This window comes from Lagopus leucura, unplaced genomic scaffold (genome assembly GCF_019238085.1).
Source record: "Lagopus leucura isolate 7727_CA_CO unplaced genomic scaffold, USGS_WTPT01 Super-Scaffold_100001, whole genome shotgun sequence".
Classification (NCBI taxonomy): domain Eukaryota; kingdom Metazoa; phylum Chordata; class Aves; order Galliformes; family Phasianidae; genus Lagopus; species Lagopus leucura.
Window position 1 is genome coordinate 3,487,970 of NW_024962262.1, and position 15,538 is coordinate 3,503,507.

The 15,538-nt window shown below is 36.5% G+C and overlaps 1 protein-coding gene across 2 annotated transcripts in view; it reads left to right on the plus strand.

Moving 5' to 3' along the window:
- Window positions 1-15,320, plus strand: part of TNFRSF19 (TNF receptor superfamily member 19) — a 56,183-nt gene extending 40,863 nt beyond the window's left edge. For both annotated transcript variants that reach the window (XM_042868319.1, XM_042868320.1), the window contains 5 exons: window positions 6,600-6,764; window positions 7,733-7,858; window positions 8,647-8,749; window positions 10,578-10,981; window positions 12,993-15,320. In XM_042868319.1, coding sequence (XP_042724253.1) covers window positions 6,600-6,764; window positions 7,733-7,858; window positions 8,647-8,749; window positions 10,578-10,974 — 791 coding nt within the window. In that variant the 3' untranslated portion in view covers window positions 10,975-10,981; window positions 12,993-15,320. The remainder of the gene's footprint in view (window positions 1-6,599; window positions 6,765-7,732; window positions 7,859-8,646; window positions 8,750-10,577; window positions 10,982-12,992) is intronic.
- Window positions 15,321-15,538: the final 218 nt, after the last annotated feature.

Below are 15,538 nucleotides of genomic sequence, written 5' to 3' on the forward strand. Positions count from 1 at the left end.
CTGCTTATTGTAGGGGAGTTAGACTAGACAACCTGTAACACTCCCTTCCAATTCAGATGATTCTATGATTAAATTCTAAAGAACGTGTGGTCTTTGTCTCCTGTTTCAGGAATCATGTTATGACAATAGCTGCCCATTTGAAAATACTGTTTCTGTAGACAGCACATACTCTTGGTCTGCTTGTGTGGACAATAACTTTCATAAGAATTTTGGAACTGAGAACCATTTCATCTTTTTATATGAGTGAGAAGAGAATGATATGTTTCAAGAAGAAGTCCATCCCCTTTTGGCACTCTGGGACATCTACATTCACAGAATTATCATCATATGCTCGTATTTTCTTAGGAGGAAGTGTTTTAGCAGCAGGATTTTGTGAGAAAGCACATAGCCTGTAATCTAAGAATATAGGGATATATATAGAATAATAGAAAATTTGGCTATTCCACAGAAAGAGAAAGCTTCCATCCTGTGTTGTGCATACTTAATCATGTCATCCATGGTACTCACACCACTGAAAGTGGAATTTGTGAGCAGGATGTTTTCTTATATATATATATTTATATATTTATTATATATATATATAATTTATAATTTATATATAAATATAATTTGTCAAGATTTGATGCACATATAAACTATGAGCTCTACTGTAGTTATCATTACTAAGATTTTGGTGGAGTGGCTTATCCTCTGTTTCTTCTTTATCTCAAATGTCAGAATTTATGATAGCGTGGGATTCAAACAGATTTTTTGTAGTTCTCTATTTGCTCATTGTAGGTACATTAGAGACTTTAATAGTTATCCAAAAGCAGCAAAACTCTTTTGCTTTCCATTGTGACAGGAGAAGGTAGTTTTTTAAAACAGGTGTTATTAATCAGTTTAGATTTCTGTGAGGAAAGATAGAGATAAGCATAGGCACTAGCATAATGTACTTAGATTTGAACAGGAGATTATTCTAAAATACTGTGTTCTTGTTCCCAAAACAATTTTTCTCTTTAAAAAGAAATTGGATTAATTGGACACATTAGAAGTGAAGTAGGAAAGTTGGTTTTCTACTTATGTGTTCTGACACAGACATTATTATGTTACTGATTTAATAATACATGCAAACACTTGTGAAAAGTGAAAAAAGAGTAAGAAAAAGAAATGGAATTCTATGCAAAATCTTCAGCTGCTGAGGATGCAAAGCTGCTGGAAGCAAAAGCCAGATTTTTTTCCAGGTTACTTGAAAGTTTATTCTCAGGTCTGTTTTTCAATAGACTGACAGTTCTCAAAGTTGAAAGTTTTATTATAGAGTCGTAGGATCATAGAATCATAGAATGGCCTGTGTTGAAAAGGACCACAAAGTTCATCAAGTTCCAACCCCCTGCTATGTGCAGAGCTGCCAACCACCAGATCAGGCTGCCCAGAGCCACATCCAGCCTGGCCTTGAATGCCTGCAGGGATGGGGCATCCACAACCTCCTTGGGCAACCTGTTCCAGTGTGCCACCACCATCTGCATGAAAATTTATGTACGAATCAAGGTTCCTTTTGTGCCTATGTATAATTTCAATTTAGATTACCACAGTAGGACCAAGATTACCACAGTAGGACCAAGAACTAACACGTCTTAATTACCAAAATAAAAACCAGGTGTCGAATTTGACTGTGCCTTATAGACATAGCAGCATATATCCAGTACTGTATTTTAAATTCCCATACGCAATGTAGTTTTCTACCACTTTAATCATAGAAAGGTTGTCAACAATTGGAGTTCTATAAAATGTGCAGTGCAACAGAAATGAGCTTGGAAATGAATACATGAGGTTTCAAAATTTGAATTTATAAACACATTTTTCAGGATTTCCAAACAAAGGATAAACACTTGAATAGTCATTTTCTCCCTTAAGGCTGCTTGGTATGTTTATTAAAAAAATAAGAGCAGCGAAATGAAGCAAAACAAAAAAAATGTAGGGCACTAAGTTGGAAACTCAAGGCTTTAATGTCAGCAGTTGCTGTACATTTGAAAGATGTGGCTTGACACAAGGAACTTTTGGGCGTAGGCCATGCACGCAAATGGCCGTCCCTTCACAGCTGTCAGGAGATTCTCTCCAGTGTTTACCACAGTCTGCAGCAGTCCTGTTTCATAAAGGTCCTTTCCTCTTACATGAAAGATCTGCAGAAGGGAGGCAATATTCTCTCTTGTGAAGACTCAAGAATACACTCAGGACATCTTACTTTCATTGATGTTAATGCACAGTGATATATATTACAAATGGATTTTATGTATATATACAAATAATACATGTAATACCTGTACTGCCTATATGTTTATACACAATACGTTGTTTTCTTGTTGGGCAGCTGGGTGCTATACTACATAAAGTCATTACTTTTTTTCCTTCTAAATGAACATAACATCATTCAAACTTTTTTCACAGTGAAGGGCTGTCACCTCACGCTGCTCTGTGTTTCCTGTGGATCAAGAGCAGTCATGCAGATAGATGCTGCAGTTCCACTGACAGGCAATAGCTTGTTAAATTGTTGCAATTTGAGGGTATGTCTGAGCCCTTAATTCTTGTCAAACTGAGGTTGCTACACCAAGTTGAATCTATCAGCGTAAATCAATGTAAAGGTAGTGAACAAACACTTTTTATAATAGGCAAATGCTCCTTTCTTCTTTCTTGGTTAGAAATATCAATATTCCAAAAATTAAATCACATTTTATTTTACTTTTGTATCTTATTTTCAGTCCTGATTGTAAAAGATGGCACTTTGTTACCATGTTATCATGTGAATGCTATTTCAGTGGAATTTTGATTAGCTGTGTCTTAATGAGTAAGCCTTCTTGAGGCTAATATTGATTTGACTGTTAATAGTAATTTCCAAAGAAAACCCAGACATAAAATTCCACATTTTATCATCCTCAACTTCAGCAAGTACGTATTGTATCCATGGAAGGAATGTGAAGTGCTGCAAGTTCTGATTTCAGATGGTTAATCTACCACAGAATTATTTTTTGTCTGGCATGCTGATTTCAGTAGTGGCTGTAATTGGTTGTAGTTCTAAGGAAAAAAACAAATCTAAGAAAATAAGTATGAAATAAATAATAACAGAAGTGTCTTTACATTTTGCCCAGACTCTGGTTCTTTGGTATGACTGGCTGAAAATTCAACTGTTCTGTTTCTTGACAGAATTTATAGTGATACAATTGGGATTTGTATGTTCAGTAGTAGCAGAGTTACCAAGATTTAACCATCTTGCTTAGCAAAAACTTCATTTGCTTTTAAGAACCGCGTATTTGCACACTGACATTACAAGGTACTGTTCCTTAATTGAGGATAGAATACATAATTTGGCTTACTTCTCAAAGTTACGCAGGAGGCAGCTTGGTATTTTGGTTAATTCTTTTTTAGCATGAGAACATTTTCAGAATATGTTGAAACTAAACTTAGAACGTTACATCTTTTTCTCAAATAAAATACATTTTTGTTGGTTTTTTTTAATGCATAATATGCACATGCTTTCAAGAATTGTAGAATTGTGCACCGCCTCCCTCCTTTCTTAATGTATCCTGTCCAATTCAGTGCTTAATTACATATTTAAAGTTAGTCATTTAACAGATGTAAGTACAAGCATGAAGTACACCTCCTTGCTTTACTGAAATGGGACCATATAGTCTGTGAGCCTGAAAAGTGAGAGTTTATGAAAATGCACACATATCTGAGTAACACTGAAAGCCAAGTTCAGCAGTGCCCAACGGGCCGCTATTACAATAGCAATCCACTTCTGAAGTGTTGGTCTCTGCAGGGAAGATCACTATCATTATAATTAGAGCTAAAGTACAATGGACTGCTCACAGCAGCTATTCTAAGAAGTTCTTTGAAGGTGAAGATGAGTGGTAGACATTCTCAGGAATTAAAAATTGCTTTCTCAAGTCAAAAAAAAAAAAAAGAAAAGAAAAGAAAAAAAAATCAGCAAAATAAATCTTAAGTAGCCTAAAATGAATTTCATTTTTTGCCATCCCAATTTAATATAAAGTCGTATTTCCAGTTTGGATGCTGCTGATGAAACTTAAAGAACTGTGTATCATTTGCAGTTTCCCAGAACAGAATCTAATACATTATTATACTTGCAAATAGATTTGTTTTGTGAGCAAAGGAAGAAAGTCAAAAGTGTAGCAGCTCTACATCCAGTGATTTGTTCTGTTCATCCTGTCAGAAATAACAATTCTTTTTTTCTATTAACTATGAAGGTGAATTTCTAAGAAGTGATCAGTGCTTTTAGGTAGGCAGATGGAAGCATGCAGATAGATTGACATGAAAAACATTTGAAGACATTCCGATAATTCTTTTATTTTCATGTTTTTAAATGCTTGTCCTCACTATCTGTAACTTTCTAAGGACTCAATCAGGCAGTTGTGTAAAAATGAAAATCTGATATCCATGATTTCCATACCAGACCCAGCAAACATGGCTGCATGAAAAGTTTTCTTTCTGGAAGATTGTAATGTTGAACACCAACGAAGGTCTGGAAAAGAAATCATAGGACTTAACTCTATGAATAGCTGGAATTACAGAAAAAAGGAGAAGGGCAGGTAATACTTTTTAAGAAGGAAAATTACCTGTAACCATGGATTGGATTTGTATTCTATTAGCTGAAATAGAAATAATAGACCTTTTGATATAATAAAGAAAATAATAAAACTTCAGTAGAAGGACAGTTTCAAAATATGTTTCTCAGTTGTGTAGAAGATTTTAGTTTCTGTACTAATAAGTTTTAGGATCTACTGCTTTTTAATATATCAGAATGACAGTGTATCTAAGGTGGGAAAGGACACCTGGACGTCATTGGGCCCAATCCCTGCTCCAGCAGGGACACAGAGCAGGGTGCCCAGTGCCACATACAGTGCCACATGTGCTTTGAAAGGTCTCCAGGGAGATCTGCACTGCTCTGCCACTTGCACACAAGTGCTGCTGGTGTTCTCAGGGAACCTTCTGTGTGCCAGCTTGTGCCCATTGCCTCCTGTCCTGGTACTGGGCACCACTGAGGAGAGCCTGGCTGCATCTTCTTGCCACCCTCCCTTCAAATATTTATGGCAGTCCCAGCTCTCTCAGCCTCTCCTCATGGGAGAGTTGCTCCAGTCCCTTCATCATCTTGATGGCTCTTCACTGGACCCTCCAGAATCCCCTCTCAGTCCGATTTGGAATAATAAAAGGGTGCAAAAAAGATGAGGTGCAGTAGTACAAATCATTCATGTAATGCATGGGTTTCATTTTTGGTTTTTAAATTTGGATTCCGAGGAGTTGGTGTTTTCCTTGGTATAAAGTCTGCAGTATTACAACTGGATGTAAGGAAGTTCATTTTCAAAAGGTCTAGATTTTTGGCAAAATATCTGACCATGATAACAAAGTGATAGAGTGCTTAAAATGCTTTGGTGCCAGTGTCTGATGTGTGTAGAGGAAATAGCATAATTATGTGAGAAAAGCATTCCTGAGTAATACAATCCCATTGATTCCACTAAGTCAGAAAGTAAGCAAGTTCTTTCTTGCTACTATTATAGGCAGTTAGGATAACAAACATTTGTAGTTACATACAATTTAATTAGTGATTCTAATATACTTTGGCAGACATCTATTTTCCAATTTATACATGACTGTGTGGAGTATTTCTTAGGAAATTTTGGTCTTTAGGTTTTAGCAAAAGAATTTGGGGGGGAAATAGACAGTCTGACTTATTTTTATAAGTGAATACCTTTTCTTTTTTTAAGTTTACTGTTAGATAAATATTCAGATTTGTGTTCCTTTCCTCATAAGATGCTGCTGAGTGATGCGGCTTTCAGAGTGGATTGAAAAAGATGAACTATCAGGAGTAAAAAGTTGTTAAAAAAATTTACTTTAAAAAGATCATTTGCAACTTAAGAGTTTCTGTAGTTGCAGTTAAATCTTCAGTGATTTCGGTTGTGTGGTTTTTTTTTTACTTTCCATTTGGAAGTCATGTTTGTCAAAGCTAGAGTCGTTGCATAAGCCTTCAGTACAGGTATGAAGTCAGTCTGTTGAATTTTCTCTGAAGATATTATTTGTTTTCAAAAATTAGTACTGAAAAAAAAAAAAAAGTCGTGCTGGTGAAATGCTTGGCTTGATTCTAGAAATCTGTGACAATTTATGCAACCAAGCAAAATGGTATTTCAGCATTAGAACTCTTCTGGGCATCTCAAGCTCTCAAAGAGGATCTTTTGAATGGAAGTGCATGTAATTGTGACTCCCTCTAGTGGACAGCTTTCTCTACTATAGCCTAGAAAATAGTTAAAATCATTTTTGACATTAAAAATTGAGAGGTCTTCATTTTCATGGTTAAGATTCCATTCCCAGAGACAGTCGGAGTGCCTCTGTGTGCATCTCATTATCACTCATTTATATATGTAATATATATATAAATAATGTAGCTGTTGATTATTTATCTACATAAAGCTTATACATTAGTAGATGGAGCATTCTTTTTTTTTTTTTTTTTTTTTCCTGTGCTGAGAGCCTCTTCTGCTAGCTCGAATTTCCTTCACATGATTGTACATTTCTGACATTGCACAACTTTCCTTAATTATTATTTAATTACATTTCAGGTACCACCAAAGTAAACCTTGTGAAGATCCCATCAACTGCTTCCAGTCCTCGAGACACTGCTCTAGCAGCTGTTATATGCAGTGCACTTGCAACAGTGCTCTTGGCTCTTCTTATTCTTTGTGTTATCTATTGCAAGAGGCAGTTTATGGAGAAGAAACCAAGCTGTAAGTTTCCAGTTATCACTGTTTCTTTGTAATATTTATGCATCAGTATTTGGTTGGCAAATCTCTCCGGATATAAATAAGTAAGTAAAACCTAGGATTGTTATGTCTACAGCATTTAAGCAAATTTATCATTGAGATGAAAAAGCTAGCAGAAGCCTATACATGTGTGCAAACTCAGTGTGGATGTACTTGCTTCTTCTGAGAAAATGCTGTGCAGATGTCCAGAAATAGTTTTGCACTCATTATACACCATGCTCTGTTAAATGGTGCAGATATATTTGGAGCATTGGAAATCTAAGCTAGGATGCCATTATGGAATTGCAATACTGATGTAGACATACCATCATGGAGGATCTGTGCATCACATGCCTTTGTGAAATACGGATTAGCTTGCTGCGTTAATGACTGTGGCCAGTGGGGATAGCAGATGTTTCATTAATGATTTTGGTTTATCTTTTTTTAAGATGAAATTTTAACCTTGACAGTAGAAGTTTTGAGAAATTCAGGCACAGCGAGTTCAAACTTCAGTTAGTGAAATTTAGTGATTCATTTGTGTTGGCCTACAGATACAGGCTAAATGAAGTCTTCTATTAATATCAAGTTCTTCAAGATAACATAAACAAAGCAGCTGAATGTATATTTCAGATTGATATCACTGAGAATCATTTACCATGGAGAAAATGGAACAGTGAATACGATATGCTTTCAAATAAGCAATACGATATGCTTTCACCAAAATAAGAGCAGATGTCTTCCTAAGAGAGGCTGTAGTTGAACCAGCTGTTCTAGGGCTCGTTACAAAACCTGTGGTATGCATGATGTCAAACCCCATCATCATGGTGGATCTTTTGGTTGGAAAATGTATGGAAATGCTGTGTATTATGGCATTTAAGTGTTCTGTGGAGATAGAGACTCTGAAAAGGAACAGAAGTATCATTTACTAACAAATATTTTCTTTTTATCAAAAGGGTCTCTGAGATCACAAGACATGCATTACAATGGGTCTGAACTGTCTTGTTTTGATAGACCACGGCTAAATGAATACAACCGCAGAACATGCTGCCAGTGCCAGAGAAGCACATCACAGACCTGTGGTATGTTAATTCTATTTAAAAGTCACTGTAAGGAACAGCAGTTATACAAGCTACAAGAACTCATGATTAACATTTATCTGACTCTTCAGTTGCGACGCTTGGCTTTCACTACGAAGTAAACATTGTCAGACTACCCCTTGTCCCAGGTTAATTTCTCAGTAAGCACAGGATTTCTAAGCAGCTATTTGGTTATGATTTTTTTGTTTTGTTTTCATTCCAGTGACCATTCACTTAAATAAAAGCAGTAAATATCTATCTCAGTTCTTTCTGATAAAAATAGCATTGCATTTGGCTTGGAGACTTAAACTGGTATGAAGCATTTCACAGATAGTAAGAACATGATACCAGTTCTGAAGGACATTGAAAACCTGAACAATTCGAATCACTGGGATTTTGTGAAGTGCTGTCAGAACAGATGTGCTTATGATATTGACAGATACATAATTTAATTTGAACACAAGCTTAAATGCCTAGTATGCTGTCAGAATGAAGTACTTCCTCTTCTATGTACCTAATTAAAAAGCAAATTAATTTGAAGAATGGATATTTTCATGGAGATTTTCATGGCAGGCATCTGTATTATTTCAGGAGGAAGGACTTGGCTTTTATAAATAACTCTGTTTTAAAGAAATAAATTAGCCTACTTATTGCAAGAAGAGATCTCTTTCCTTAATCCATATATTGCAATGTAACTGGTAAACTAATACCCAAACTTGAAAGAGTACAGAGGCCAGGTTTACACACAACTTCAATGCATTTAACACTATTAAATCAATTTTCATTCTTAGGGCCTGTTCATTTGATTCCTTCACTGTGTTGTGATGAAACCTGTAGCATGGAGCACAGCAGTCACAGTTGTGCTTTGCACTCACAGACTACACTTAATGAAAGGTAATTTAATGTTATGTAAGTCTATTAAACATTAGCTATTTTGTATGCAATCAAGTCAATATTTACACAGGATACAATAGCTGTTTGGAGTGGAATACTGGATTTTTTATTTGAATTGTAGCCATATCTTCCTGTTTTGTGCAAAAATAGTTTTATGGTTAAAAATTCCATACTTCCATTAAATAAGGAAAAAAAATATGTAATGTTTAAGTATTACTTAATAAATTCTGACATGTTAGAAGTTGGGGGGTTGGACTCGATGATTTGTGGAGGTCCCTTCCAACCCCTACAATTCTGTGGTTTTGTGAAGTGACCCATTTCTGTCGTAAGCAGACATTCTTTCTCTTGTGTGTGGTACCGTAGAGGCTTTGGTGACCTCCTTTCCTGCTTTGTGTTAGCAAGGTGCTGTATAAACCTGTGAATCTAAGGGGATTCATTACTGTTTAAAAGCATCATGAAAATCTTCCCGTTTTAGAAACCCTAAATGACTGTGAAACTTGAAATGTTAAGTAATTCAGAGGTTCTACCATTATTTTCTGCTAAACAGCTGAGTGTAAATCCAGAACTTGTTATTGACACAGTAATGCCTTGAGCTAAAAATATAAAGCTTATGGTGTCCTGCAGAGTTTCCTAGTTACAGATTTTAACACTGGGTTTGTTTATTTCTTTAAACTCTTTAATGTTTACCATACAGGGTTTCCAGCTGTTTTCTTGCTCTGGCCAAGTTTAACTAAAAATGTAGAAGCAGCTTCTTCGTAGATTTTGTTTATGAAGGCAGGTTGGTGACCCAAGCAGGAGATGTAAAACACCTAAATTTTCTGTAACAACTTGTTTAACTACCAGGAAGTTTGAATCACCCTTCTGTATTACCAAAGCTGACAAATTGAGAGTTGTGTACTTTTTGAGAATCCTTTTTTGGTTAAGTCTTTAAAAATAAATGACATATCTGTGTGGATACATCAAAGGTACTTGATTCCTTCCAGTAGAAGTGGATTTTGCTCCAATTTCCTTTGCCAAAATGCCGTATTTCCTTCAATTGTGGTTCAATGTCCTGACTTTTCACCTCAATCTACAGAAACACTCTGTGTATTTATCTAAGCTATTCAAACATCGTGCTTTGGAAATGAGTAAAGCTGCTTAAATTGCATTGCAGGCAATATTAATGTGTGAAAAGTTTTGGTCACACAAATTATTACTTTATATCAGAGATAGCCTGTACATTTTTGTAAACCTTGCAGACAGTTTTTGAAATAAAACGTGTGAACAAAACATGTTAGTAGATCATTCACTGGGCCTTCAGTAGCCACATGCAGGCACTGGGAGATGTCAGTGTCACCATTTTATTTGAGACAGATTTTCTACTTCCGCTTTCTTCCCTGTGTTCTGAATAATTCTAACAATTAAAGATCATTGTCAGTCTTCCCAAAAATCTTTCTTACTGCAATTTGAGCTTTTTATATCCTGCCTTAACCCCCCACCATACACACACATTGAAGAACAAATACATTTCATCACAGTTTTGTTCTTTAGACTAAACATTGCAACTGTATTTCATATTTTCTAGAACCCCAAATTCACGTTGTGAAGGGCTTCAGGCAACCTTTTTACCTCTAGTAATAATCTCCAGAGCTCTCTTCATTTCCAGAGGAAGGACAGCCTGGCTTCCATTTCAAAAGAGTTTTTTGGACAAGGTGCCTCTCGAGTACTGGCTAAATATGACCCTGTTTAATCTGTCTGAAATACCTGTAATCACTAATGACGATAATTACAATACTGATAATATTTGCTGGAATGCTTTTGAAACAGCACACCTTTTATCTTTTTGCAGGGCTTCTGATTCCATTGGAGAAATGATTCCTGCCTTCCTTGGTTCTCTTTCACACTCTGCTTGTGGAGACATTTCGGATGCTTGGCCTCTGATGCAAAACTCAGCTTGTTGTGACAGCATTTCTTTCTGTGAATCATATTCAGAACTGGCTGGAGTTGCTGCAAAATCCTGCAGTCTGGAGACTGAAAATGCAACTGCCATTGAGTCAGATAATAACCAGGAGCTAAGTGATGTACTTACTTCAGCTAAGTCTCCTCCTGATGGAAACATTGCAAAGTCCTTTGAAATATCCAAGGATAGAACATATATAGAAGTTTCATCACTTCAGAACTCAGCTGCTGCTGAAACCGAGCCAAAGACAAAGTGTAATGGAACAGCAGATGACTCTACGGACTGATAAAGAGGTAAGAAATTCAACTACAAAGAAGGAGTGAGAATGAGTTCCCCAGGCATGCAGAGCTAGATAAAAATAGAATTGTGGAGGGTATATAGTTATGTTTCTCCAAAGGTTACACCTAGATGCTCCTGAAATAAGTGACAGCTCTACAAAAGATCCAAGTTTCATGTTTGCAAATGATTGACTGAATTTGAAAGGTGTAATTACTCAGGCTGTAATGCTGAGCTAATATGAACTAGAACACAGGGGTAGGCCTGTACACCAATAATTTTTTATCAAGTTCTAATTGCATTTCAGGGGGAAAATATCCATTAATAGTCTTATGACAAAACTATATGAGTGCAATTATATGAGGCTAGTTCTTGTTTATGTGAAAATGTCTTTGCTTATCTTAAAGCATAAAGGACATGCAAGCATTCCTCTAAAAATATGCACAAAGCCTTCTGTCAGGTTCTTAAGGAAGTGGCAGAAACAGAAGAGAATCTCAAACACCTTAAATGCCATTTGTATTCCCGTATCATCAGTTTGTCCCTAAAATAGGAGTACAGCTTAATCTGCAAAATCTCAGTGCAAACACAAGTCTCAAGTCAAAATGAGACATGGAAATAAATGACTGCCTCTAAACATAACAGTATAAGCATCACAGGGAGTCACTGTACTTTGTGATCTTTATATCATCTTGAATTTTAGCTGTGATCTATTTTGTTTTGTTGTTGTTTGTAAATGCCTTTTTCTACTATTGGAAGTAACTTAAAGGCCAGGTTGGATGGGGGCCTGGGCAGCCTGGTCTGGTATTAAATGTGGAGGTTGGAGGCCCTGTCTGTAGCAGGGGTTGGAGCTTTGTGATCCTTGAGGTCCCTTCCAACCCGGGCCATTCTGTGATTCTGTGATTGTAGGAGAGCAGCTCGTAGCTGATCTGTGAAAGGATCCCATGCATGGCATGTGTACTGGGGGTGTTATTCAACCATGCCACCTGCTGTGTGGGCTGTGGCTGGAAAGCTGCAGTAGTCAGAGGCAGGAACATTTACCACTAATATTAATAGCATTAATAATCCACCAAATTTAATTAAAAATATTTGTTACCTGTAATTATGAAAATTTCAGGTCATCTGCAGAAATAAAGGACCTTCCTTTGATCCTCTTCCATTCAGTTTGCATGTCATTTTCATATTGTTCTTAAATAAGAAGTAGAAAGTAATTAGTATTTAACAAAAATATGCATATCCTGGAAGCACTAAGTGCATAATTCTTGGTAAATGAAACTTTAGTTCTTTATGTGACATTTTCAAGAAGAGAAAACAGAGCTGAGTCAAGGATTTGTTTGCTATTGACTTCAATAGAATTTGTATATTGCCCTGAAAGCCTACTGCAATCACTAAAAATACTGACCTTGTCGAGATGGCTCACAGGTTCTTCAATACATAATTACAACCTGCAGTTTAGAAACAAACAGTTTTGTGTGTGACGTTGGAAGATGAATAGTCAATGTGTGGCACTAACATCCCACGTGTCACTGGGCAGTTGTCACAGGCTCATTTTGGAGCACGCCATCATTAGGTGACAGCCATTTTCCAGGAATATATAGGAAGGAACATGGGCATGGTTATGGCTGCAAATCTTCATGCTGCTATTCCACAGTTTGCAGAGGCTACCAATGGAAAATGAATTGAGTTTTTAAGGGACTAAATATCTGTTCTAACATGATGAAAAAGTCAAAAGCTCTTTAGTGTCTTGTTGAAGTATTCTGAGAGAAGGACAGTCTTTTTAGTGCAGGTGGATGGATTACAGTCTTGCATAGGGCTGTGCTTTGTTATATTGCAGGACACATGGTGACATGATATAATCAGAAGGCAATAGCACATTATTATGTTTGTGCACTTAGTTATAATAATACAGGTACAGTCTTCAGGTTTACATGACTTTTCACATTTGGCAGTGGGTTTTTTATCATTTAATTGAGTATAAAAACACAGATTTTTTTGAGTTTATGTAACCACTGTTCTTTCAATTTCATTTAGGAAAACGGGGCATTTCTCTCAGCACTAAAACATTATGCTTCCCTAATGCTCGTCTGCTGGCTGTCATCAAATACAGCCTGGTCTTCAGTGTCACACAGTTTCAAAATCTGCTGGAAAATAATGGCATCATTTCACACAATCGAAGCAGTTGCATCTGAGCCATAAGAGCTGTAAAGTGGAACTTTAAGGAGCATCCTAGGAGAACCCTGAGAGTGGATTTATGAACATTTGCATCTCTTATTAAAAAAGAACCTTTTAGTCCCTGAGATTCTCAAGAAGTCCAATGGAGTGAGCATACAAATGTTTGTCAATATATCAAGAAATACAAATGTGTGAACGTGTTTACATGGCTACCTTAAGTATGGCTGCAGCTGTGAGAAGGCCTGGGACAAGACTTTGCCAGTTACTCTGCTTGCAGATTTATGCATGCATTTGATATTGTTTTCTGATTCCAGTTTTTAACTCAGTTTCCTGGTGTTGAAGGACTTAAAAACAGAACATTTCTATTTATGTGAGGATCATCTATTGATGAACTGAAGCTTTTATTATATATTGCATTTGTAATCAAGAAGCTAGTTTGGAGAGTTACAAAATTTGCATGTGACAGATGATATAGCTGAAGTCCCTCTCACCCAATCATTTTGCTTGTGGGAGGGAACATTGTTTTGTTCAGTGTAGCAGGAGAACAGCTGTGCATTAGGTTTAGTGAAAGTCAGCTGCATAGAAAGGGATGTTATGTTGCTGGTCGTCCCACTGCTGGAACACAGCACTTGTTGTTATAATGTGTGTTTTTTATGTTGAAATAAATGCAGTCAACTCAAGACAGCGAAGTCAGCAGGTGTGTCACACCACTATTCATACTATGAGAGCTGTTACTAATAATGAATTATTTTCATTACTAAAGTGATGGTCTCAAGCTTCATTATGATTTAATTCACTCATTTGGTAGACCTCCTGTTTTTTTAATTCACGTCACCCTGTCCTCACTGAAGCGTTTTGTGTAAATTCCATATTACACATAAAAAGAGATTCCTAACTTGTTTGTAATACCTCTGAATTGAATCTTTGGAGCTACACACGTGCCTAGTTCATAAATATCAACTTTCTTTCCTGTTTGTTCTTTATGACTTTTATGACTGTGGTTTGTTGTAGCGCTTCCTGTAACAATGTGGATTCTGCAGCCATTTTTCCCTAACGTAGTTTTAACTTCTGTGAGTAATTTCTGCAGCCTCTACTGGCTCACTGAATTCAACAGGCTCCAACCTGCTGGTTGTGACCTCTAGCAATCATTCTGTAGAAATCCCCAATGTGCCTTGACAAAAGCAAAGCAATCAGCCAAACAAATGCAAATTTGCATTAAATATTACTCATCTTTCTGCACGTGGTTTGTATGGCAATGGAAATGATGAGAGAATCATGTTCCGTAACAAAAAGAGACTTCTTCTTTGAAGAACCCGGTGGATGACAAACCCTGCACAATAGTTAGGTCGAGTATAGGCAGCCAAAATCAATGAGATTATTAATGTGTGCAAAAACTGTTGATTAACAGTTGTCAAATTCATGCCAAAGTGAAGAAACTACACAAGGGGCTTATTTTAATCAGTAACTACTCCTATTTGATCTCTTACGTAGAATAATAGTCAGTTATGGGAGTATAATTGCATAACTACTGGAAAGTGTATACTCAAATAAGAATAGTTTTGAATAAATTCTTTGAATACTTTCACACATTTAAGAAGTGTTGAAATATTATTTTTCACTAAGTGTGCGTGAAGAGATGTGTGCTTCTTTGTAAATATTTGTAAATAGAAAAAATCCAATGTGCATTTCATTACATGCAAGATATTTTTACAACGTGTGGATTTTTAACTTTTCATTATTAAGGCTTCTTTAAAATACTGTGTTCAAAAATTTTGCCAGCATCTGTCACAGTAACCACGTTTTCCCATTGGAATTTACACTTTGTGTAATGTTTTTGTCCGGCACCTCCAGATGGAAGGACTCCTGTCTTCACATGAGCGAAGATGGCTTCGGAGCAAAGAGGGAGGAAAAGTGAAGAGTGCTTTTCAAATAGATGTATATTGTGTATATATTTCTTTCCTTAATTTAACCAAATTGGTCTTTTTTATATTGCCTGTGGCAAGAGATGTTGTACATGCCAACAGAAAAACTCTACACCACATTTTGACTGCCCACGTATCACATCCAAGGACTTACAGTGCTGTTTTAAATGATCCTTTAAAGAATGTAAATTAAAACCTTGTATAAATGGCTTTGTATTACTTCTTTTTTTTTTTTACTTGTGAATAAATTGTTACTTGAACCATTCTCAGTTTGTTGATTTGTGGGTTTATTGTGCTTTTCAACATCTTTATCAATGACATAGGCAGTGGGATGGAGAGCATCCTCAGCAAGTTTACTGATGACACCCAGCTGTGGGGTGCACTTCATACAATAGAAAGAAGGAAGCCATCCAGAGGGACCTGGACAGGCTTGAAAAGTCGGCCCGTGAGAACCTAATGAGGTTCAACAAGGCCAAGTGCAGC